Source organism: Copadichromis virginalis, linkage group LG18 (genome assembly GCF_057382275.1).
Source record: "Copadichromis virginalis isolate Kocher_CV1m ecotype Utaka linkage group LG18, C_Virginalis_male_GT1.1, whole genome shotgun sequence".
Classification (NCBI taxonomy): Eukaryota; Metazoa; Chordata; class Actinopteri; order Cichliformes; family Cichlidae; genus Copadichromis; species Copadichromis virginalis.
Window position 1 is genome coordinate 24539746 of NC_140635.1, and position 25367 is coordinate 24565112.

The 25367-nt window shown below is 40.8% G+C and overlaps 2 protein-coding genes and 1 long non-coding RNA gene across 7 annotated transcripts; 1 reads left to right on the top strand and 2 right to left on the bottom strand.

Moving 5' to 3' along the window:
- Positions 1 to 490: 490 nt before the first annotated feature.
- Positions 491 to 4428, bottom strand: LOC146687931 (ras-related protein Rab-11B-like). The gene is made up of 5 exons (XM_085439876.1): positions 4212 to 4428; positions 1983 to 2178; positions 1686 to 1879; positions 1531 to 1611; positions 491 to 1197 (listed from the first exon to the last, which is right to left on the bottom strand). The coding sequence occupies exons 1-5, from the start codon at positions 4249 to 4251 to the stop codon at positions 1052 to 1054; spliced, it is 657 nt and encodes a 218-aa protein (XP_085296002.1). The 5' UTR covers positions 4252 to 4428; the 3' UTR covers positions 491 to 1051.
- Positions 4429 to 5262: 834 nt separating this feature from the next.
- Positions 5263 to 12818, top strand: LOC146687932 (mitochondrial import inner membrane translocase subunit TIM44-like). Its single transcript, XM_085438421.1, has 13 exons — positions 5263 to 5326; positions 6294 to 6398; positions 6685 to 6849; positions 6965 to 7045; positions 7230 to 7379; positions 7810 to 7943; positions 8041 to 8126; positions 8339 to 8431; positions 8728 to 8852; positions 9416 to 9466; positions 9676 to 9765; positions 9889 to 9999; positions 10327 to 12818. Exons 1-13 carry the CDS (start codon positions 5297 to 5299, stop codon positions 10444 to 10446), a joined length of 1341 nt encoding a protein of 446 aa, XP_085294547.1. The 5' UTR covers positions 5263 to 5296; the 3' UTR covers positions 10447 to 12818.
- On the bottom strand, positions 7300 to 25348 carry LOC146687933 (uncharacterized). 5 transcript variants are annotated; one of them, XR_014916313.1, is made up of 4 exons: positions 25227 to 25348; positions 24224 to 24310; positions 13018 to 13066; positions 7300 to 7492 (listed from the first exon to the last, which is right to left on the bottom strand). It is a non-coding gene; the product is annotated as an uncharacterized LOC146687933 (long non-coding RNA). The 5 variants fall into 5 exon arrangements; XR_014916315.1 differs by lacking the exon at positions 13018 to 13066; XR_014916317.1 differs by lacking the exons at positions 7300 to 7492; positions 13018 to 13066 and adding an exon at positions 14515 to 14711.
- Positions 25349 to 25367: the final 19 nt, after the last annotated feature.

Consider the following 25367-nt stretch of genomic DNA (forward strand, 5'->3'; position numbering starts at 1 on the left):
AATTCTGATGCTTAGGTTGGATTTCAGCAGGTCATCCTGACAATTCTCTAAATCACAGGTAGGCAACTCCAGGCCTCGAGTGCTGGTGTCCTGCAGGTTTTAGATGTGTCCTTGAGCCAACACAGCTGATTCAAATGGCTAAATGACCTCCTCAACATGTCTTGAGGTTCTCCAGAGGCCTGGGACTGTACTAATCATTTGATTCAGGTGTGTTGACACAGGGTGATATCTAAAACCTGCAGGACACTTGAGGCCTGGATTTGCCTACCTCTGCTCTAAAAGCTGCCATAGTTGAACAGGTATACGTAATAAATGGCCAATGAATGTACAAAAAGTAGCTTCAATTTTACCCGAAGCAGAAGTTAAACCCTGCTAACAAAGGCTACTGATGCATCAGCAGTCAGTAATGTGAAGTGAGATAGTGGTCTAGACATTCAGCATGTCACTTTGTGTATATTGCTAAAAAAAAAAATACAGAGGAGGCGGTAAATAATATTGTAAAATTTAATTTCATGGCATTAATATAATGTGTGTGAGCAGACAAGCTATCAAAATCAAAACAGAAAAAGAATATATTTTACACAAATGAAATAAGCGCCAGCAGCGTCACAACCACTTTTGAGATGACTGAAGGAGGAGGAGAGAAGCCCAAAAACAGGACTGCTGATACAGATCAAACAGGATTGGAAACCCAGACCTCCAAGTGTGTTGCATTAACTGTCAAACAGGCAGATGACTAGGCTTATAAGGTGTCAGGAAAGGCTATTCTGCTACGCCGTCGGGGTTAACTGTGGCAGCTGCTTAGGTGGTACCTTCAGTCCTGTTTTTGCACTTGAATGTAGCAGACTGTTCCTGGGTCAGATTACAACTTGAAATCAATTCAAACACTTCTCTCTGAGATTGATCGTTAGTGGCATAAAGGAACTGCTTCCACTGATTTCTAAAAAGTGCAGATTCAGACAACGTTGCATCCCGAGCAGATGGAAGCATGTCAACACTGTCGATTTCAATTAATAACTGACCCAGGTAAGGAGGGGACCGTTGCAATGGGTTACAGGTTCTGACAGCACTGCAGTTTGCTTCCTCTCTGGCCATCTGTGGTCGGCGGCACGCTGATGTCCACCACGTTGTTTCCCGGGGACTCGTCATGGGCAGACCGCTCGGCAATCTGCTTCTGCGATACGATGCGGTAAATTTCTGTTTTTTGAAAAGATGAAATGGAAAACATCAGCTTTCTCTCTCAGTCTAAAAGCTTGCATAATTTACCTTTAGAACCACTAATGTGGGATGTGAGGTGGTAGTTTTACAGCTCCTCACTCGGTACCCGACTAATACAGTTTATTATAAAAAAAAAAAAAAACTTTATAAAGAATAAAAAAGTTAAGCTACCAAAACGAACTATCCTCTCTGAATCTACTGCATATCAACCAAAGGTTTCATGCCTCATTGTGTGTGTGATTTGATCTTTTTTTAATATTCTAGTGACGTGTGGAGCTCTGGCATTCAACCTCCATTCACAAGCACACCTACCTGTAAGGATATTTTTGAAGGCTTCTTCAACATTTGTTGAGTCCAAGGCTGAAGTTTCTATGAAAGACAGATTGTTCTTTTCTGGGGAATGGGAAAGAAAACAGATTTAGTAAGAGTGAAACATCACTGTACCAATAACCTTTCTGCAGCAGTACCTGCAAAAGCGCGGGCTTCGTCTGTGGGCACGGCTCTGAGGTGGCGCAGATCACTCTTGTTGCCAACCAGCATGATGACGATGTTGTTGTCGGCGTGGTCTCGCAGCTCCTTCAGCCAGCGTTCCACATTTTCATATGTCAGGTGTTTGGCTATGTCATACACTAGCAGCGCTCCCACCGCTCCTCTGTAGTAGCTGTAACAGTACCCAACATGGATGTTAAGAGTGAATTCCCTTCGTTGATTGCAATGCAGAGGCGACGTGCAGATGCATGTGCACAACGCTACATCGGACTCACGCTGAGGTGATGGCCCTGTAGCGCTCCTGTCCTGCTGTATCCCAGATCTGAGCCTTTATCGTCTTGCCGTCCACCTGGATGCTGCGCGTGGCGAACTCCACCCCAATGGTGCTCTTGCTCTCGAGGTTGAACTCATTTCGTGTGAATCGAGAGAGCAGGTTGCTCTTCCCCACACCCGAGTCTCCAATTAACACAACTGTGAAGAGAAAAAAGAGAAGATGATTGTATTAGTGTGGGATGGGAGAGGCAGCGGATAGGCCCTGTGTTCTCAAATCCAGGAAATGTTACAAAGCAATGGGCAGCACAGCGATGTGGTGGTTAGCACTTTTGCCTCAAAACAAGGTCCTGGGTTCAAATCCAAGTTTAATGTTGTCCTTTGTCTGAGTTCTCTCTGGGTACTCTGGCTTCCTCTCATAGTCCAAAGAGGTTAATTCTGATTCTGTAGGTATGAGTGTGAATAGCTGTCTGTCTCTGTGTGTTAGGCCCTGTGACAGATTGGCAACCTCTCCAGGGTGAACCCTCCCTCTCACACTATGATAGCTGGGATAGGCTCCAGCTCCACCGTGACCCTGAAGTGGATAAGTGGAAGAAGATGGATGGATATAAGGCAATGACTCTAAATCATGGTGTCAGTGGAAGCCTGGGGCTTTCTATTTTTGTAAGGCCAAAAATCCTTTCTGAATAATGAAAGAAATGACAGAATAAAACGCTAAAGTCAAGATGCTAGTGTGTTATAACTCAATAGTGTTTAAAAATGTGTCGGTTTCATTTATCTTCATCACACATTTAAACACGAAAATAGCATTTTTGGGCCTTCATATACCTGATGAAGGTCAGATGGAAACATAAATGTACCAGGGTGCAGTGTGCAGCAGTTCTATGTAACTCTTTTTTTAGAGCCTATGTAATATGATTGGGTTCTCTGCCACATGTAGCAACAAAACAACTGCAAAGCTTGTGTACAGACAAAAAAAAAAAATCATCCACACAAAAGAATGCAGGTCTTGTACTTCCTGAGGGGAGGTCCACTGTAAACAATGATGTTGTGATGTGTGAACATTCTATATAAAACCACCAGGAAACGAAACAATACTATCAGCCTTTTTTTACACTGATGAAAATACTAAACATGTGATAAACAAAATAAACTGCTCATTATCACACATTTGAAATGATTGTGACATTTCACCAATCCAGAGGTTAGTCGGGGTAAAACACAGTCAGGGCTGTGATATGAAACAAACCGCTGAGAGCACTGAGGTAACCAGGCTTTACTCGGTTTATTCCCCTGTCCTTCGACAAACGGAAAAAAGAGCCGAACTTTGTCCCTGACGACATCACGCTGCTCCGGGCTGCAGGAAGCTGATAACAGGCTTCATCAAAACCTGAATCGACAGTTTAAGGCCGCCTTGCCCTTCCTGTTTCGGCCGTGTACACAGAAGATGGTTGGAGCATAGAGAGAGAGAGGGAGAGAGAGAGAGCCCTCGCCTCCGGCAGATGCCCTATTCATCCCACAGAGGATACTTTGTTACATCTAAATGGCCTTTTGGCTTATACAGGCCTGGGATGTTAATGTGCCACAGGAGCTGATATCACGATCAAAGGAAGGCATTCTGGATCCATCTGAGAAGATAAACACTGACCCGAGTCTGGAGTCTGGTACCGCTTCAGACAATCCACCAGGCCCACTGCCTGACATGACAACAAAAGACATTAAGCTGCTGCATTTACAGTGTCAATAAGACTGTCTGAGGACCATCCTGATCTGGCGATGAAGCGTATTGATCAGTAAGAGGTAGAGGCTAAGGCCTTCAATCAGCCTCATGAACAGGATTGAGAAAAAAATTAAATATGATCCAATAAAGGTGGAAATTCTCCAACGTGCAATCATGCTATGCTCGGTTATTTATATATTTTTAAAAAGCTGAGCACACGCAGGGTGTTGCGTCCTTTACCTATAAATATAACTGCGGGCGCCGTAATGTCACAATGACAGCATTATATTGTAATAACACGAACCGACTATCATCCGGGCAGTTTCCCAGAAAAAACTCCGTTTCCTTTAAAAAAAAAATGCACACAGCTGCTCACAGCACAGACACAGTAAGACATAAAGCATTCATAAAGCTCTGCTTAGTCGATGCGAGCCTGTGTAAAGGGGAATGCAGTCATCTTTTTTTTCTTTCTTTTCTTTTTCTTTTCTTTCTTTTCTTTCTTTTTCTTTTTTACCTTTGAACAAGAAATCGTATTCATCGTCTCGGTTCCCCATTCTAGACGAGGCCGCTGCAGCGCTTGTCTCCGGAAGAGGATGTGTGGAAAGTATGGGTATGAATTTTCGCTATATGCCAGAAAAATATGGTAAAGGTTTGTACTCAGACTCTGCGCCAGTGTTGGCTGTCAAGGCGAGCTGACCGCAGAAGGGGAGAGCTCCCAACTCTGCAGAGGGAGGGGAGGAGTCCCTGCAGTTCGCATAGTTTCCTCCGGGGGGCGAGCTTTACTGGTATGCCAGCAGATATCTACCATTCATCTGGTCCCCACATTCAGAGGAGTGTTTAATTCTGAATGAATAACAAGGTCAAGGCACGTTAAATTATCTTTAGACATTATGCTAACATTATGTGGCGCGTGTGAGAGTGTGTGTGCAAAACAGGGGTACTATTTACAGCACACAATAATATAATTAAGGCCAACAATACATTACTGGCTACTGAAACATTTTAGGAGATTCGAAAGCTAAATTTTAGAAAACGTTATGCTGCATAGAGAGAGAAAAAAGTGAGAAAATGGGGACTGTGCATTTACATAAAATTACCTAAAAGCCAATGTAGATAAAAATAGATATTGTAGATAATATGATATCTCATTTGCATAAAAGAGAAATGTGATAAGATGTGTATTTTTTAAATAAAATGTTTATTTTATGTAATTGTTTATTATTGTTATGTTCTGTGTCTTTAGATATTTTTGTAGACATCTGCACATATTCTTCAGTGGTGATTACACGTCGCATACATTGGTGTGCTTTCGCATTAAACCCATTTAGACCCTATGAGTCCGTGGCAAATATTTTTAGTTTTAACTACCAGTAAAATGTGTCTTTAAAAACACAAATTATTAGATTTTCCTCTAAAAACATAATTAATAGTTTGGGGGGGGGGGGGGGGGGGGGTGTATTTTTTTTGAGTGGCTTTCCCTTTAATGTCCTTCTGACACTTGGCCCCGCCCCGCCCACCAACTCTGCTCCAATTGGTCGAGCACAGCGTCAGCTGCCGCAGCAGGAACGCACGTGCTTCTCCGCGCATTTCAAGATCAAGATGGCAGCCTCCGTATGTCGGTGCTACGAGGTTAGTGAGATTCATGTCCTTCGTTGCAGTCGCCGAGCCTCGGGCCCGCTCTCTGGTTAAGGGAATAAACTCGCAAGGCTTCGCCATCAGTCTCTTTATGCCCGTGACGTGAACGCGCTTTAGAGTGTGTGCACTCTGGTGTGTTTTACGCAACTTGAACGCGAGATGTCCGTTAGAAAGGGCCTTGTTTCATCAGAGGCACGGCAGAGGTTTACTAATGTTATTTAATTCCTGGGGTCTTAAAATCATAGCATTGTATTGACTCGGGTTTTGACTCTGTGTGTCTGTGCTTGAGTGGCACATTTCATTTAAAATGCGACTTTTAGAATCCTGCATGCAGTCAGGTACTAGAGCAAATATGATCAGTGACCTCGCTGCTATAAAACCACGAAAGCTGTTACAGTTTTAATTAGAGCAGCGGTGACCACTTGTTTTAGCTTCTGTCTCCTGACAAATAACCGAACCATCCTTTCAATATAAATAACTTGATCACGCTTCATTTTACACAGACAGCGAATATGGTGCGTTCGTCGTTTTTAGAAAGGGTCGAAAATTGTAATACCGTGTGTATGCCATTGTTATAAGCAGAGGATTAAACGCACCAAAACAGATCATTGCTGCCACAGCATGTTTCACCAAATTTCTCATGTTTAAATGTACAACCATCAAAATAAGTTATCAAATAAAGGACAGATATTAGCAATTAGAGGGGAAATCTATTAAGACTGGATCATGAATTTTGAATTTGTCCTGGTCAGGATGAAAATATCCCACTTAGGGCAGAAGACATTTATTTATTGACAGGATGATGATGTGCTGCATTAGTCACAGTCACCAGGTTTTAAGCACACTCATGGAACATGTTAGAGCTTCATCAAATGAAGGGATATATTTTAGAAGTATGGTATTATGTGCCGGTTTACCTCCCAGCTAACTATGACTGACTGATTCTGCCTGTCTGTTGCAGCTGATTGGCAGAAATGCCTTGGCTCTCAGCTCCCGGACTCTGGTCTCCTCAGTGTGGAGGGGAGATCATTACAGGTTGCAGAGGAGCCCAGGTGCAGCTGTGCAGGTACCCAACAACACCTCCCATTCACCCTCAAGATACTCATTTATTAAATCACTGCTAATGTAGAGTTGTGCCCGTTAATTTAAACAGTTCTTTTAACTTAAAGTGCTGGGATTACTTATCTTTATGCCCTTTTTTAGTTTAAGGTTTTATGAAAAGCAATGCATAGGTTCTGTATTTTTTTTTCTTCTCTTTTTTCATTGTTCCAGTCGCAGCATGTGCTTAATCTGTTCACTCTATTGGTGCACGTGTTTGTCCAGCTAAAGTCCTTCTCTGTGTTTGTTATCAGGTGCGATATGCCTCAGGACGGAAAGGTTTTCTGGGAGAGTTTGTTGATAACCTTCGTCAGGAGTTCAGTAAGAATCAGGAGATGAAGGAAAACATAAAGAAGTTCAGAGAAGAGGCCAAAAGGCTCGAGGAGTCCGACGCCCTTCAGCAGGCCCGCAGAAAATATGTAAGAACATTAGCTGGTTTGATTTATATTATATATATAAAGATAAACATCAAGCTTATTATATTTAATTAGTTTTCTAGAATTTTAATGTTGTTTTTAAAAAATTTCTGATCAGAAATCGATAGAGGCAGAGACAGTGAAGACATCAGAGGTGTTTAAGAAGACCTTGGGCTCTCTATCAGAGACCGTTAAGGAGGTAAGGCCAACCTGATTGACAGCCCCAACATGAAAATATAATAATTTAATTTGGAATCGCAAAGTAAGAGTTCACATTAAGTTGTAATGTTGTTAAAAATGCTTTCCAATTAAAAAAAAACATTACGTGGAAATCATTAATAAAATGAAACCTGCTGTGTGCTTGCGTGCCATTTGGATCAAAGAGTCTCGAGGAAGTGAGTCGTAGTGACATCGGGAAGAAGATCAAGGAAGGTGTGGAGGAGGCCACCAAGACAGCCAGAGGCTCTGCTGAGTCTTTATCCAAGGGAGGAGAAAAACTGGGCCGGACCAACGCGTTCAAGGCCATCTCACAGGTCAGAAAACGAAACGAGACGTCTATAGATGTCCAAATTAATGCCTCTCATCTTCATCTTTTGTACGTTGTCGTTGGTATCCAGGTGTCTGCCAGACTTTATAGATGTTTTGACTACAGCAGGGGAGAAAATGGAAGATTTTGGAAATTAGCATTTAGTCGTTAACACATCTTTCTTCACAGGAACATAAGGGCAGATTTCAGACACCAGTCAGTTGTTGGTTAATTCAGGTCATATTTGGCAAATAGTTGTTACGTTCTGGGCTATAAAATGTTTACAAAAGCCTTCCTCAGCTGCTTTTTGTTACTGCTTTCTTAAGAAACAGTTTCTTTAGAAGCAGCTTAAACTTTGAATTTACTTTTGGATGTCATTAAAATTTTGGTTTAGACTCTGATTATGTTTATAATTAAAAAGTGCGAACTCTCTGCAGGGTGTAGAGTCCATGAAGAAGGAGATAGATGTTGGTGACGCCGGCCCTTACAGGGCTCCTTCTCAGCTGAGGAAGAGGAGCGATTTCTCATCTAAAAGTGCAGATGACGACACCAGAGTGTTCGAGGCCAACGAGTGAGTAAATGTTAGATCTCAAAACCAGTCCAATGACACAAGCTGTTGTACACCCACCTCTCTGATGCGGCGAATTATCTCCATTTTTAAATCTCAGAGAGGCCATGGGTGTCGTTCTTCACAAGGATTCAAAGTGGTCCCAGCAGTGGAAGGACTTCAAGGACAACAACGTAGTTTTTAACAGTAAGAACGTCTGGTTTTTCCTGCTTTGTGTGATATCTTTATATGTAATTTCTCTTTATGGCAGCAGGGGGCAGTAGAATGTTTACTGTAGATTCAATGATCAGCTAATAATGAAGTGCAGTCATGAGCTGTTTGCACAGGTGCAGAATGTACCTGCCGTAATCAGTGGAGACATGTCTAACCTGTTCAACCTCCATTTTTGTTTCATTCAGGAATCTTCGAGATGAAGATGAAATATGATGAAAGTGACAATGCCCTCATCAGAGCATCCAGAGCTCTAACTGACAGAGTCACTGACTTCCTAGGTAAAGCTCCACCACATTCAATCCTGAATTTGGAGTTCCTTTTCTCTGTTAAAGCCTTTTATCTGATTGTTCTCGCCAGACCTCAAATCTTGTTCTTCTTATTTAAAAAAAAAAAATCCTTTTTTATCCCAAAACCTATTAATCTTCTGATTAGTCAGGAATACTATTAACTACGTGCTCCATGGTACTGACAGATCTTCTAGATATTTGATGATGTTCACCAGCTTCGACGTTACACATTTAATTTGTGGTACTGAGTGTTGTTGCTGCTTCTGATTTTAGCCTTTGTTTCCTAGGTGGTCTCTTCTCTAAGACGGAAATGTCCGAGGTGCTGACAGAGATCCTGAAGGCAGACCCCAGCTTTGACAAAGATTCTTTCCTCAAACAGTGTGAGAAAGACATCATCCCCAACATACTGGAGGTAAACGGGTTCCTCCAGCCTCTGTCTGTGTCTGTCTTCACTCTCGCTGTTTCCGTTAATGCTTTTCTCTGTGGAGGTTAGGAAGAGACTTGATGAAAGTCTTGGTTCATTTAGCCTGAGTTTTCACTCTAGTTTGGATCAGATCCAGTAATGAATTTCCTGTCCTCTGTTTGAGTTCAGCTGTTAGATTACTGAGTTTAAACCAAGTTCAGCAGCTAAATACATCATTCAGATAACTGAGGGGATCCAAGAGCTTATGATACAGTTCTGTAAGTCGTGCATGCTTGTTATGTAAAACAGATAAAATGAAATAAAATGCTGTTTATGATTATATCAGGAGGAGAGCACTGAGTGTAGTTGAAGTCTTGGTTTAGAGTAGCAGAAAATGATCTCAACGTGTTCTGATTTTGAATGAATTCACTAAAGTTTACTGTGCTCGGTTAAATATGAGATGTGGGATTTGCTAAAATAATTTGAGCATCCTGTCTAAAAGTCACAAGAATACCTGTGAGATTTGTTTATGTTTTTAAAGCTATAATTCGGTATCTTTGTCCTTTCTGCAGGCGATCATCCGTGGCGAGCTGGAGGTATTAAAGGACTGGTGCTATGAAGCTGTGAGTTATTAAACACCACTTGGTAACAAAAGCAGTTTCTACAGGTGTTGACATAATACAGGGGACACATGTGAAGAAGAAGAGCTTATTACGTTGTGATGTCTACAAAAAGACACAATCCACTTTTTAGTAATTGCATTTTAGCTGGCATACAGTATGTGGGAAGCATGTTTTAATGCTAGATGTGTGTTACGTGTATTTGTACTCAGACCTACAGTCAGCTTGCCCACCCCATCCAGCAGGCCCGAGCTCTGGGGCTTCTCTTCCAGTCTAAAGTACTCGACATCGATAACTTAGATGTAAGTGCTCTCCCTGATGCTCGGTAACCATCATGCAGCTTGTATTACAAAGCTCTTTCCCTGTTTTCTGCTTTTCCCTTTCTCCTTTCATTTGTCTGTTCATTTTGTAACCCTGTGTTTCAGCTGGCGATGGGTAAGATGATGGATCAGGGCCCTGTGCTGATCATCACCTTCCAGGCTCAGGTTGTCATGGTGATTCGCAGCCCCAAAGGAGATATTGTGGAAGGAGATCCGGTCAGTCAACTCACGATCACTGTGCTAGAATAGGGAATCCAATGGATACCATCAAAGCTTCCTCAAGGAAGTAAACAACACTAAAAGGCTGAAATCAGATCAGTGGTCTATAACAGAGGCCCATTTTTTTTAATGTCTTTCAAATTTATGGGTTTGATGCAGCAATATTAACTTGTCTGATATCATCGGATTTCAACTGTTAGCAATGTTAGAGGCCTCAAATATATCATCATAAGCCAGATCATTTATTAACTCGCTACATTTAAAGTTTGAAGTCTGCAAAACTCTTTGAAATTCACTGTTTCTTCTCTTCTCCTCCCTCAACAGGAGAAGGTGATGAGGATGATGTATGTGTGGGCGTTGTGTCGGGACCAAGAGGAGCTGAACCCCAGTGCTGCCTGGAGGCTCCTGGACATCTCTGCCTCCAGCACAGAGCAGGTCCTCTAAGAGGAGGAGCAGGAGTACAGTGGCTCATCTGGGGGACACAAACTGAGATACAAACACATACCTGGAATAGCTGCACATCCTTTATACATTAAGTTGAACAAAGAGAGAAGAGGGAAACCCTGCTGCTGTGTGAGAGAGTACCATTTCCCCATTTGTACCCAGAGGATTTATGTGCAAGCGTGCATATTTGACCACCCTCTGACATGTAGATCCAATTAGCTTTGGAGATAGTTTATGACACATTCAGTTAAGTTTGTCTGTGCAGTCTTCTGTACTGGTACGCTCAGTGTTTTGGATTGCCTGGAGTATATATATACAGCATAACTAATTAATTTCAGCGTGGATGGACCTGCATCTTCACCAGGAGCCTGCATTGTTTCATCTAAGCTGCATAGCTCATCAATACTGGACGGCTGGTGGGCAGATTGTAAATAATCCTGTTATGACAGTGGAGGAAAATGGACATGCAGTCTGTGATATCTGTTGGTCTTTAGGGGGATGTTTTATACCTAAATTACATTGATCCCGGTTAAATAATGAAGCTGGAAGATGAAATTGTTGACTGTGGTGGGGACCTATGAATCATCTGTGCACAGGAGACACTTTAATAGAGCAGCTTCAGTTTTACTTTTGTGCCCTCGGTGAATGGATTTGGGCACAATGTTGAGACTAGTGCATTATGGGTACTGTAGTGCATGTTAAAAGCATAAAAATATGCTTCAGTTTTTGCAGCAGATGAACCACAGCTGCCTCCTGTGTAGCATCAACAGCATTGAACAAGCAGCGACCAACTGAGCTGAGTTTGACAGAGAGAGTATTTTTTTCTCAGTCAAAGCAAACCAGCCTTTAAAGAATGTTTTTTTTTTTGTTTTTTTTTTAGGGCCTAATATTAAAATATGAATTTTCAAAGTCACCTTGAAAGAACGGATGAGAGCTGCAAGGGCTTTAATGTTCTTCAGTGTCAGTGTTTGAAGGGCTACTGACGACCAGAAAATTTAAACTAAATTTTCAGATCCTTCAGTGCTCACTTTGTTGGTTTCTGCTTTGCTCCTGCTGGTTTTTACATAAGAGTAATGGTGAAATGAAAAAGTAAAACAAGGATAAAAACATACGACGTCCACCCTGTCATGCCGAGACAAGACTACAGTTTACTGGGACTTGAAATCAAATTGAGAAATCGAGGAGATAAAGCTCCCAGTGGGACTCGTATCTACTTATTAGTGTAAGCTTATATTCAACGTCGTCATGCTTGTGAGCCGAAATGGGACCACCTTACTTTTTCCAGTCATTGATGTTTGAGGAATCGTTGCACATTTTTCAGCTGAGCTGTTTGGTTTACATTTACGTGGCTTTGCGAGACACAAATGATGACGATGATTGACACGTATAGATATCGTTGTTCATGTAAGTAAAGATTACACACATTCTGATCGTACTGTAACGTTACAGCTTCATTCAGTTCATAATGAATGTCTTTAAGCTTCATGTTGTACCGCCTCTGTAAAGACGCTCTGAGTTTGTGGATGTGTGTGTTCTTTAAGCACAGCACTTCCCATTAAAGGTCAAACCGCACGAGGCGGTTTATTGCAATGTCCGAAAGTCATGGATGTGTCTGATGGCCACACCGTGCTCGCCTTCTGCTTCTCATGAGTCTTGGTTGTGTAATCCATCACATGGTTGCGATAGTGTTGAAAGAAACATGTGACAGTTGTGTTGGAGTCATTCCTGGTGATTAAAACAACACACTCGCCATAAAACAGGCACTTTTATTTATGAGGACGACGGGTGAGAGGACTCGTATTTAAACGTTATTTTTTATTGAGTATGTGTATTTCTTTCTGAACTGAAGCCATGCTGTTTTGGACTCTGCTGCCACCACCAGTCAAAATGTGATTACAACAAGACACAACTGTTTCTCATGATCCCACATTAAATGCCAAAATGTCCCAGGGGAGAAGTTTCTGTGATTTGGAGAAACTTATTTTTTTGCCTGACAGATAGTGATGTTTGCATCTTGAGTTTGTTCTATGCAAACCTTTAACGGCAGTAATGATCACTCAAGGTTTGAGGCGCCACAGGCAGGACCTCAGTTTCAGTCATGTTGTGTTGCTGTAAAAACTGTCCTTGTACATACTGTTTTTATTGGATCAGAATAAAGAGAAATTCTAATAGTTCAAGTCAGACTAGATTGCTTTACAGCGAATGACAGCAGACCCACGATGTATTCAGATCTCCTTTATTTCTCTCTGTGTGTCAGTCAGCAGAATAAAGAGTGCTGTATTATGATTTGTTTCATCCAGCCTCTCCCCGAGTCAGCACATCTGAATACTGTGTGTTTGTGCTCGAATGAGTAAATTAAAGTCTGCGCATTATGTGTGTCTGCTTTCTCATTTTAAAAACTGACCCGCTTTGATAGATGCCTATTGACACTGGTTGATAAACCTATAGATTTGGTAATACAGGGCTGATAGATTAGCTTCTACCCCGGGGTCAATATATCAGGCGGGCGGGGGCTGATCCCTCAGCTGTCTGTTGTGATGTACGAGTATGGATGTCCTCATATCAACTAACCTCTTTCAGTTCTTTGGAGTCTCCTTGCTTGTCTGACTGCAGCTGAAGCCTACGAGGGAACGAATAACCATACATGAAACGCCAGAATTATTAATGTATGGTGCCATTATCAGGTTTATTATGTTCCTACAGTTAGGTTTGTACGTTTTTGGACACTGTACACGAGCACAGTGGGTTTTAAACCTACATGTGACTGAAGTGCAAAATAAAAGAAACATCTTCCATGAACTGTTTAGGATCTGCAGCCATTTTCATACACAGTCCCAAATTTTCAGAGGCTCAAAATTAACTGGACAAACTAACAATCTTAAATATATGGATTTTTCTAATACTTTGACTGGAAAGTATTTAACTTTGACTTTGATTTTCATCCATGATTACCAGAAGTCTGCCTGGATCTGAGGAGCATAGCCTTGTACACGTTGCAGTTCATCCTGCTGCTCCTATCAGCAGTCACATGAAGTGTTTATGTGACTCTGGCGGCCGTACATGCCAACATTCCTTCATTCAGGGAGGTATCGTTTAACGATGCTATGCCTACCTTCTTGAGAGAGTTCATGACTTGGCTAAATGATGTGAAGTTGTTTTTCTTACCCATGGAAATTACATTATCACACACTTTAGTCGTCTCCTGTGAGCTTTCAGGCCTGTTGGTGTTGCAGTTTATTCCATCTTTTTAAGAATGAGCCAGATTGTAGATTTGGCCACTCTTCCTCCACTCCTTGCTCTCTCTGAGGTTTATTTTGGCTTCCTTAACTTGCATCACCTTTGGGCCTCATATTGACAGATCTGGGTCATTTTCTAAGTTGAACTCTTGGAAAACGACCCAGATCTTTCACCCGTCAGATTCATCAGTAAGAAGGGGAAAGGACACACCTGGTCATGAAACTGCTCGTCCTTATTGCCCTCATACGTTTGAGCCTCTGAAAACAGACTGTGTGAAGTACTTTTGTTGAGCCCCATGAGTTAAAGCTGAAAGTCTACACTTCAGTCACAGCTCGATTGTTTGACTTAAAATCCACGGTGTTGGTCTACAGAGGCAAAATTGGAAAAACTGTGTCATTCTCCAAATACTTGGATTTAACTGTATGACATGCACTTTCTGTCAATGTGGAGCATGAGTGAAGAGTAAAGCCCTCACTATACTGAGAGTATCTTACTGGGGAAAGTCCCTCCAAGCAACAACACACTTACTGCACCCAAGTGAATGGGATTAAATGCAACAACACAATCACCTCAGAAAGGAAAAGGGTCATGGAGGCAGAGCAGAGCTTTCTTTTAACATCGTCTTGGTGACACACTACCATGCATACATCAAGCTGTAATCTAGTCTACGTTATAACAGCGTTATCATAATGCAGGCAGCCCTTCAGGCATTGCCCTAACAATGGCTAAACAATTTCAGTTTTTTGGTTTAGGTTTATTTTATTGAGGGCGTTTATATGGTTTGATCTCAAATTTTTAAATGAGCGCCAGCATAGAGTCAAAGGCAGTGTTTTTAGTGTTAGCATATGGCTTCTTCTTTGCATGATAGAGCTTTAACCTGGATTTGAGGATGGCACGTTGAAGTGTGTTTACAGAGAGTGATTTCTGGACATGTTCCTGAGCCCATGCTGTGATTTTCATAACAGAGTCATGTCTGTTTTTAATGCAGTGCCGCCTGAGGGCCAAAAGATCTTGTTGCGCCGTTCCAACTTAAAAAAAAAAAAAACAGAAACGTTACTGACATCAAATTTAAAATGAGCTAATATTTGTAATAAAAAATTGCAATAAAAATATCTTATATTTATATAATGTAAAAAAAAAAAAAGACTATTCGAACATTTGATATGTTTTCTATGTTTTGTTGTGAACAAATACGGGTTTGTGAGATTTGCATTCTGGTTCGTAGATTTGGAGTTGTATAGATAGGAAGGGCAGCAAAGTATAAACACTGAGTTTCATCATCTTGTGGGTTGGAGACTCTTACCATTTATGACCACAGTGGGTGCACTGCTGGAGCACTGCTCATTGTTATGAGATTATGATCCCCTTCAGGGCAGTGTTACAATCCACCGACTATTAATTAAACCTACTGGGAGATCCCATGCAGCCTCAGGCAGGGGAGATGTGGCTGTGTATGGACTACAGTCTGCAGCAGTGTTTGTAGAGTTTTAATTGTGTCAATTAATTACTTCTCACAGTGAGTTCGGAGCTTATAGCCACAGGCACAATCAGGTAGCCCCGCTTGTTTTGCTCCACTTCTTGATCATGTAATTTTTTGCAGGTCAGCAAAACCTGGAGTGCAACCTGACATCAAATTTAAATGTCGTCTTACACAATATAACAAAGGAATGGGTTTAAAAAAACAGCAGACTCTCATGTATTTAAAAAAAACTCTGTCAATGCTAATATTTTAATACAGGAAACATATTTTTATTAAAGAAGGAATACCAGTTATCCATGAGGCAAACCCTACTTATAGTCTTATTGTCCAAAACAGACAATGTGTTCATCTGCAGTTTTTGTACATTTGCACAGATCTCTTAACATCACTTAAAAGAAATCTAATCTAGCTTCATAACCCATGTTTTGTTTAATAAGAGCTTTAATCAGAATATTAGACATAAAGAATAGAATAGAAAAGAACAGGCCAGAAGATGAAGCATTTACTATGATGTTGAGAAATATATCATTAGGTTTGGTCAACTGTTCTGTACAGTGAGCTACATAAAAACAGAAACGGGGAGACACGCACACTCACACAATGAGGGCATAATAGCACTTAAATTGAACATATACCCCAAGGAATAGCTGTTGCACTTAAAATGACTTGTTTTTTCCTGATTTACAGGAGTTGAGCCTCCTGACATCCCAGTGGAAGAAAACTAAAAGTTTCTCTGAGGTTGCTAAAACACCAAAATCCCCACAAAATCCACAGAAGGTATGTGGTCAGTGGTGGATCTATGTTTGTCTTTACTCCTCTTATTCCCCGCAGGATAATATTCAACAAAATGTCATCGTGTTTGTTGGTGGTTCAGCCAGACGCACTTGTCTCAGGTGCATTTTTAGTTGTTAAAAAAAAGGAAAAAAAGAAATGTAAATCTATGAAAGTGAAATATTTGCTGTCAGCTGTCTAACACAAGTCTTCTCTGTGCAGCTGCTTTTATTTGCATGGCATGGAGCATTAAGGTAATTCGATCATTTAAATTTCAAGGAAAACAACAACAGAACAGGCGTTTGTTCCATAATGGCTGTGTGGCTATCAGGATCCCTGACTGTCCCCACGTCATGCACTCCTCTTATATAATTCAAAAGCCACATGTTGTGATTTACTCATCCAAACGAAAACAGTGTGTGTGTGTGTGTGTGTGTGTGTGTGTGTGTGTGTGTGTGTGTGTGTGTGTGCATGGCACAAGGGCAGTCGTTGGTGGGCAGAGAGGGAGGGAGGTGGGGCGGATCCGTGAAACTGAGGAGACCTTAAAGCCCTCAGAGGAAGCAGAGTTCAGTCTTGAATCTGTGCGTGCAGCGTGAGTGAGCACAGAGCTGTCCAAGGTGCTGAAGGGCTACTGCTGCATCATCATCATCATCATCACCATCATTATTATTACACAGTCCTCACCTCAAGGTAAGTTCTAATCTCTTCTGATCGTCCTCCAGTTTGTGTTTCATGACAATGGTGACTGTGCTTGCTTCGTTAAACGTTTGTTTGTAGGAGTTATTGTGGTCCTGCATGTCTAACTTTTTAAATGGCAACGTCTGCGAGCTGTCAGAAACAGTAGCAGGTGTGATTTGTGAGTTCTTGTGTAACTTTATGACACCCTTTAAAACATGTTCAATCCTCTCTGTGCTACTTCTATCAATAATGTTTTAAAGGAACTATTAAGAGCGGGGCACCTTAACACCTCACATGTGACACAAAGATACAAACCATAATCCAGGCGATTTTCATCTTGTGATATATTCTACAAAAACATATATAGAAATATATTTATGAAGGTAGTTAATTCTTTCACTTCTCAACAATCCTGGAAAATTAGAGCTTTTTAAACCACTGCAATGTTCATCTTACGTCTTTGATTTTGAAAATCTGTGAAGTGTTTAAAAGTTACAGCGTAGTAAGAAGTTTTAAAAGAAGTTACAATCAAAAAATCCTTCACTGAAATTCAGTTAAAAACTTCTAATTTCACTCTGTTTTAAATTTTTAAATTCATTTAAATAATTTGTGTTTTAATATCCATTAAAAATTGTTACCTTTTAATGGAGAACAAAAAAATAATTGCATAAGAGGCCGAAGATGTTTTAGGGCTTTAATCATCTTGATGACACCAAACACAAGTTTAACAGCAACGTGCTCATTGTTGGGTGGAGATTGCTTCCCCTTTTCACAGTCTGACAGTCCAACTTTAAGGATTTACTTTAGTTTTCAGACAATATCCGTTTCATTTGTAGAAGTCCTTGACATTTTCAAAGCTGCTGTCATAATCCAGAGCCCTAAATTGGAGGTATTACAGGTATTAAAGGCACGAGGAATGCCATATGTCACTCAGTGTGTCGTCAGATTTCACTGGCACAGCTGCTTAGTGCTTTCATCAATCTCTTCTTTTTTTTTTTTTGCTTTATTGCTTAAAAAAAAAAAAAAAAAGCTTCAGATTTTATTACAAATCTGGAGCCCTGAACTGTCCACACCAGGCTTTCATTTTGCTGTTTTGCGTAAATCAGATGGTCAGGCAATAAAGTGTGATTTATGTGCTGTTTAGGAACCAAAGCAGGTCTCGCTATGAAGATCAGTGATCCATGAAATTGATGTGGCTTATTCTTTTATATTCTTTAAAGCTTTTGTGTTTGCTTTGATTCTCAGGGAAAATGAATTTTCACCTGTGCTCTTGGATCTGTTGCTGTTTGTTTGTCATTATGACCTTGGCTAATCTGCAGAGCTGTGGAATGACCTAAAAACATAAAACATGACTTCTCTGGTCACATCTTTGAAACCCCAGACCTGCGACAGACCCACATATATGATAATCAGTGCTTTGTCTCACGCCTTGATTTAAATAAAGGTGGGGAAAGGATGCAAAGTGCTGAGTGATTCCTACCTCATGCATTTAGGAAACTGGTAAAGCTGCGCTCCAGAGAGCCATAACTTTGGTTGTGTTGCATAACTACTGGTTAAAGTGTATTTTGTCAGGGCAACTGCTCAAAAGGATTTAAGAGAAAGCAAATCTTTAACTTTTAAATCCAGTTAATCTTCTTTTGTGTTTACAGCCAGCTGCTAAAAATCAATCGAATCCTTAAAAAAATGGAAACGGTGAGAAACTGCTATCCCTGTTTTCATTATCAGCCTTTTTTCAAAGTGATTTCTGTCCTGCCGTGTAAACGTTATGTCCGCTCTATTGACTGCCGAGCCCGTCCTGCCTATTTAGCCTCTTTTCTTCTTCTTCTACACATGGCTATTCCGTGCTGTCCAGACCTGATGCAACCACAGGCCATTTGATAATTGATACTGAGGCAGGCACTTTCTTTCATTGTGTCCAAAGGTCCCCTATTAAACCTTCACTATGCCCTTAAGTCCCATCATTGGGTGAGCAAGAGTGCTATCAGCGTGTCTTTGTGAGGATCTGCGGGGTCTTAAGGAGGAAGAGGAAACCTCCTGGAATAGAATCTGCTGATGGGGGAATTCACCTATCGCAGGAAAATGTCTCTCCATTAAAGAAGCTGTGCAGGGTGTATCCATGCAAGAGTGCAGCAACTCCCTAAGGGTTTTCTCCATATTTCTTTTTCTTTCCCCTCATCAGTGCCTGATTTATTTATCTTCTACTAAGCTATATCTGAATTCAGGAGAGATTGTTTTTCTCACACAATTTTTTTTGTGCTTGCAGGAAAACCCCCAAAATATTCACTTGGTGCCCAGAAACAAACAAATAAAATTTAACCCTGGTCGAATCCTGAATCAGTGGGTTTTCTCTACATCTAGGAAGTGCATACTGGAAATTTACTGAGTTTTTATTGCTTCTTTTTTCCTTTTAGGTATCCTGATGACTGAAACCCCAAATGAAAAAGCTCCTCGTGACTCCGGATGAAGAAATAGACACAAAAATACAAGCTTTGCTCAGTAACCAGGCCGACACAGTCAAAACAATTTGAATGCAAAATAATTCTGTGAAGCAGCACGACACACATCATTTCCAGCCGGCAGGCACTTTGATTGATCCATGGGACATCTTCAGTCACTCAGCTGAGATTTATACTCACTTTGTAATTACAATAAAGGCTTCCAGAGAGCTGCTATTGGATGACAGTTAAAATATTGACCAATAACGGAGGATTACACAGAATAAATAAATCAGCGACCTCTACTTTTGTATTGTTTAGATCTCTTGAGAACAAATGAGTGCTATATAGGGATCATGCCAACACCAGCCAGTTCAGTCTAATTTGCCATGCTGAGCATGCCCCAGCTTGCCACACCATTTACCAGAGGACTGATTAATTTGCACTGCTAATTTGTGCTATGTTATTTCTGTTGCCCTGCGGCTTGTGGAAAACACTGCATTTGAGCTCAGTCAGCTATTAGCTGCCAGATTTCACTACGTGAGCTTCCTCCATGTTTAGAAACCACGAACATTAACAAAGACGGCTATGTGGAGCAGTGCCACTCCTCAGAGCTTCTGACTGCAAAGAAACAGTCATTTAGTTAAGCGATTTCAAACTCCAAAAACATTCCCTCACTTCCAAGATGAGCAACACAAACTACTGGCTCATGGACTATGATGTTTCTTCTCCAGCTCCGCCCGGGTATCCCCGGGGCCCCACCGTGCTGCAGCCCGTGCCGGGTCACCCAGAACAAGGATCAGCCCTGTGTTTTGTTGGCCTCCTCGTGCTGCTGCTGCTCTTCCTCGTGGTTCGTTGTGTCCGCATCATTTTAGATCCTTACAGCAGCATGCCATCGTCATCGTGGACGGACCACAAGGAAGGTCTCGACAGAGCACAGTTTGATTACGCCATTGTGTAACAGCGGAAGCGGCTAGGGATGAGAGAAATATCCAGTGAAAAGCTCGGTTCCTGGTGTAAAAGGAAGCTCTCAGTCCTTATTGCATAACAATATGAAAGCACTGAACAGAAACTGTATGAGGGCAAAATGCAGCACAGCACAGAGAACAAGCAGAAACACCAGAAGCCCAGTTTCCATTTTACTTTACAGACATTAAGTGTGTGTGTGTGTTATGTACAGTGCTTTCAGTGACAGACGCTGCAGGAAGAGAAGGATCCATATCTCCGCATTTCTTCATGACTCGTGCTCATCATGTCATTTTATAATTCTATAATGTTTTGTTTTTTCTTTTACAAATTCCAGAAAGCAGATCTCCGCAGGAGATGTCCTGATCAAATAAGAGAGAAACTAAATGAGTTTAGGATAGTCATGGAAATCATTTAGACACAACTGCACTCACTTGCAAGAGCTTTAGAAAAAAGGAGCATATGCTTTCTATGATTATTAGGTAAAAGGCTGGATTAGTTTAATTGAAAAGATCAGGAAAGAAGGTCTGAGTTTGCTTGAAACTGTAAACTTGATTTTTTTCTAAATCAGCTTTGACTCATGCTGGACATTTGGTGGCTTTTGTGCCACCACTCTGATGACCCTCAGGTAAAGTTCTTGACCAGTTAACCAAAGCACCTGTTTTTAAAGATGTAATTTAGATTTCCTTCTGAAATTGAGCTTTAGCTTCTATTTATATCTTTTTCTTTTCAAATTCACTTTGTCCTAAATTCAATGTCTATAAAAGCTACATTTATAATGAATAAACATCACAAAATTTTCTTCGGGGTTTTGCTGTTTCACGTCACCATCCCTTTAAAAGGCTTATGAGGCTCACAGCTCTGATTGAATGTGTGTCATATAAAGTTCTGATTATGAAATGCAAGTGCACCAATGTCCTCCCGCTAATCCTTTTTGGCTTTAGGCCCCATCCAGTGAAACACCAGCCAAATCTGTTCAACAGTACCTGTAAAAATAGATCTATTTCATACTAATACTGCTCCTTTGGCCTCTTGTTTTATATTGTTTCTGTCCGTGTTATACTGTAAAGCCCTTTGAAACGTGGCTCTGAAAGACTTTATAAATAATGGCTAGTATTGATATTTCACTGATTTTTCTGTTTCCATAATGATTAAAGACTGAAATATCAAACTGCTGTTTGTGATCAAACTTACTGGACGTGCACACTCGCTTGTTAAAAAAAGAAGAAGAAAGAATGAAAGTGGAATTCATTTTTTAAAATGAAATAAAAGCTTTCGTCTTGCCCTGCTTTTAGAAACACTAATTCATTTACAGATCTGCAAACTGCACTTAACTACATGCACACAAATCCATGTCAGCTACTAACTCATACACATGAACCTTTCCTGTGCAAAGGCTGTCCTTGTTGCTGTGCTAAAATCGATAGCAGGAAGATTTAGTGCGAGGGACATCAATCGAATAATCAGTTAGGGGCTTGCAAAGAGATACACAGAGTAGGGTGGAACCTAATTGTACCAGATGAACCTCCAAATGAAATGTTTTTGCAGTGGCGTTCTTTCTAAGTTTCTAAACAAACCACTTTTTAGCTGCTTGCACAGTAACGTAGCTCTGACATGTATGACAGGAGATGTAGTTCAGTTTAAAACTCTTACTTTGAAATGATCAAAATGACATCATCACTCCGCAGAAACACTGTATGCTCACATGTCTAATACAGCTCTCCATCCTGCTAACATAATTAACAACCAGTCAAATACACATGCGCATATCTTTATATGTCATGTTCTTCTTATGCAACAGCTAGAAACTGATCATGTAATGTGTATAAAATTTAAAATAAACTGCCTTCCTGTACTGTGGCTATAACAAAGAGTTTTAGGACATTCAATGTGTGATTCGGTTACAGGGAGACGGCTGGACTTGTGATGAAAATTAATAGTATTCCTTCCCATGGATTAAAAAGACTCCATTTCAGTTGAGGTGGAATCATTTTTAAAATTACTTCCTGAAGGCAATGCCATTAATTTCCCAGAGGTTTCCTTTTACTTCCAACTTTCCCCTTCCTGTCAGATTTTCTGCTTCAGTTTCTGACCTCTCCTGGTTACTTGGAGAACAACAATCTATGTTCAAACAGCTTTGCAGCACCAAGGAAGCACACAAACAAACACACACACACATTTTGGATAAAATGGAAAATAAGAAACGTATAACTTTCAGAAACACCACATGGTCATCTACAATCCTTTATTCAGAAGGATAAAATATAGACTCTCTCTGTGGACTTCATTTTGCCCGTGCTCTCTTCAAAGAATATAGAAAATCTGTATAGTACTGTATAGATAAAAAGCAGCACTGATCTAGGGTTTGTCTGCCTCTGGTCCACCACTTTGAGTGAGCATTAGATGAACTGCTGACAACCAGGGTGTCTAGAGGATTAATCCTAATGACTACTGTGATCCCCAGGGAGGCACAGTGGAGTGCTGGTTAGCACTGTTGCATCACAGCGACAAGGTCCTGGGTTTGAAACTATAGGATAGCTGGGGCCTTTTGCTGTGGAGTTTGTATGTCCTCTCTGGGCACTCTGGCTTCCTCCCAGCATGTTAGGTTAACTGGTGACCTGTCAAGGGTCTACCTTGCCTCTTGTTCTATGACATTTCAATTCATCGGCAGCCATCACCTCAGAGCACTTTATATTGTAAGGTGAAGAACCTACAATACAACAATGGGAACTGCTGGAGTCGTCATAAAATTTGGTCCCGTGTCTTTTGGAGAGTGAAAAAGTTGGAAACATTGGAAACATATTAAAATAAGATGCTACTGCATATATGATCTCGTCCAGTGCTTTTAGCTTTTAGTTCAAAGTACCACTGAGCCAAATCCAGAGAACAGAGCTGAGATGTACAGCTGGAATCTCCCTGAACTGAACTGCTCACAGCAATTTATTAGTCAATATAGCTGCCTTAATATAGCTGCCTTAGACCCATTTCTGTAATATACTCACATATCTATATTATTGCTTATATATATTGTAATATATCTATATCACTAAAGCACTTCTGGATGGATGCAAACTGCATTTCGTTGCCCTGTACCTGTGCGTGTGCAATGACAATAAAGTTGAATTCTATTCTATTCTATTCTATTAATTACTCAGTGGGGAACTTGTTAGAGATTTAGCACAAAGAGTGCAGTCAGACTTCTCCTCATTAGTGTCGAACTGAGCTCGACAGATTTTGCTTCACTGAGTTCTGACAATTTACTTCCTTGCCAACACAAAAAAGGCATTCAGTTCCCTTCACCCTCCCGCAGACTGTCTGCAGAAAAACACATGTGCACATGCACACAAACATGCAAATACGTCTGGATCACACACACAAAACATTGCCTCAAATCTGGCTCAGGTGATATGACTGACTCTCATTTTAATATATTTCACGTCTGACCTTTTAACAGCTGTCCTTTTTTCCAGCTCAAGAACATACCAACTAAATGCAGATCAGATCAAACCTTCCTGAATATGCAAACATGAAATACACAGAAAAACACACCTGCGCGTACCAGGATTCCCACTGATTTACATTCATTTCTTTGTTTGACAGTTGACACCTAAAGCTTAACTTTTAAATATTTACATAATGGAAATATTTGAACTCTTAAAAAGGGGGAATTAAGTCTTTGGAGTGCAGCGCCACAAAGAGATATTATTAATATTGCATTAACACGAGTAACACAAGTACACCGGTGTTATACATACACTCATACACTTCAGTGAAGGACAGCTCACACCCAGCCACATGCAAATCATAGTAATTTGTCTGCTGCATAATGTACACAAACTCTCCCCTTACTGCCCGAACACAAGTCATTTAAACACCTTTTACCTGTATGTGACCGAATATTGCACCTATATGCCTGAGGCGTGACACACACAATTCTAGTGTGTCATGCACAAGCTTATTGCCAAACAGCTCCCCAGCTGAGCTGTTTGGCAATAAAGATCTGCACATTTGCATAACAGTGCTGATGTTATCTGCTAATCTTGGGACATGAGGAGTGTTGTCTGCAGTGCTTGAATGTGGAGGAGGACAGTGTGAGGAGGACCACAGTGTGGCTTTGGAAGAAGTGAACCATTTAAAGTTGTCCTGAGTTTTCTTAAGGGTAAAAGTTCAAAAGGTTTGCCTGCCAGCCTGTGCAGAGAGGTGTGCTTACCTTCGAAGCTCGTTGCAATGGGTTTCTGGAGCTGCTTTCCCAGAGAGAGCTGGTGACCCGGGAGATGTCTGCCATGAGAATAATCTACTAAGGAGTAGAGGGAAATGTAATCAGGCATGTTTCCCATCCATGATATTCAATCAAGGATTTAATCAAACAGTTTTTACAGTAAAACAAAGTGTAATGAAATGGAATAGATCACAGCTTTTGTGCCATGGTTGCCCCAGTTTGTGTTATTCATATAATGGTTATATAGTGGAACATCATGACAGGTTAACAACTATAAGGCCTGATATGTTAAAAACCATGCACACTGAAAATAGGCCTATCCCTGCTTTCCCAGGTAGTAACCACTTATCCTTCTGCTTAAATTGTAGCAAGCAATCAGCAATAGCCTGCCCACCCACTATAACTTAAAAGGTAACCACAGAGCCCACTTCACACTGTGAATCATTCCCCCTGAGCCGGAGACACCCCTGGTGCGTCAGTCCCCCCACAGCTATCAATCATCAGACAGACAGAGCAGACCGGAAGTCTTCACAATAAAGGTTCACTGCTACATTTTTGAACCTACCACGACCTGACTGTATTTGGCTGTATACAGGTCAAAAAGCATGAGGTGTTAATAAAATATGCTTACATTAATTAATAATAATAATAATAATAATAATAATAACAATAATAATAATAATAATAATAATAATAATAAATTTTATTTGAAAGCGTCTTTCAAAACACTCAAGACACTGTAGACAGCAGAATAATAAAAGCGACATAAAAGCAAACAGTTTACACAATCATAAAAGCATAAGACATAAAACAAATTGAAAATAGTAGAGTGAAGAGGTTACGTGCGATAAGCTATTTTGAACAAGTAAGTTTTCAGTTTGGACTTAAAGAGAGAGAAGTGATATTTCTTTATTTACTCTATATTTATACAAATTTATCGGGGGGGGGGGGACACTAAAACGAAGTAAATAAACTACTAAAAGCTACAACATACTCTTCCGAGGGCTTTTACTTTTGAAGGTTGTCCCACAGCTTCCTTTCCCGCTTCATTTTTTTTAAAACCCCGTCTGACTTAACAACCGTTGCAGATCGATGATGACCGAGCGGCTCGGATCTGCTGTCGTCTTCAGGACAC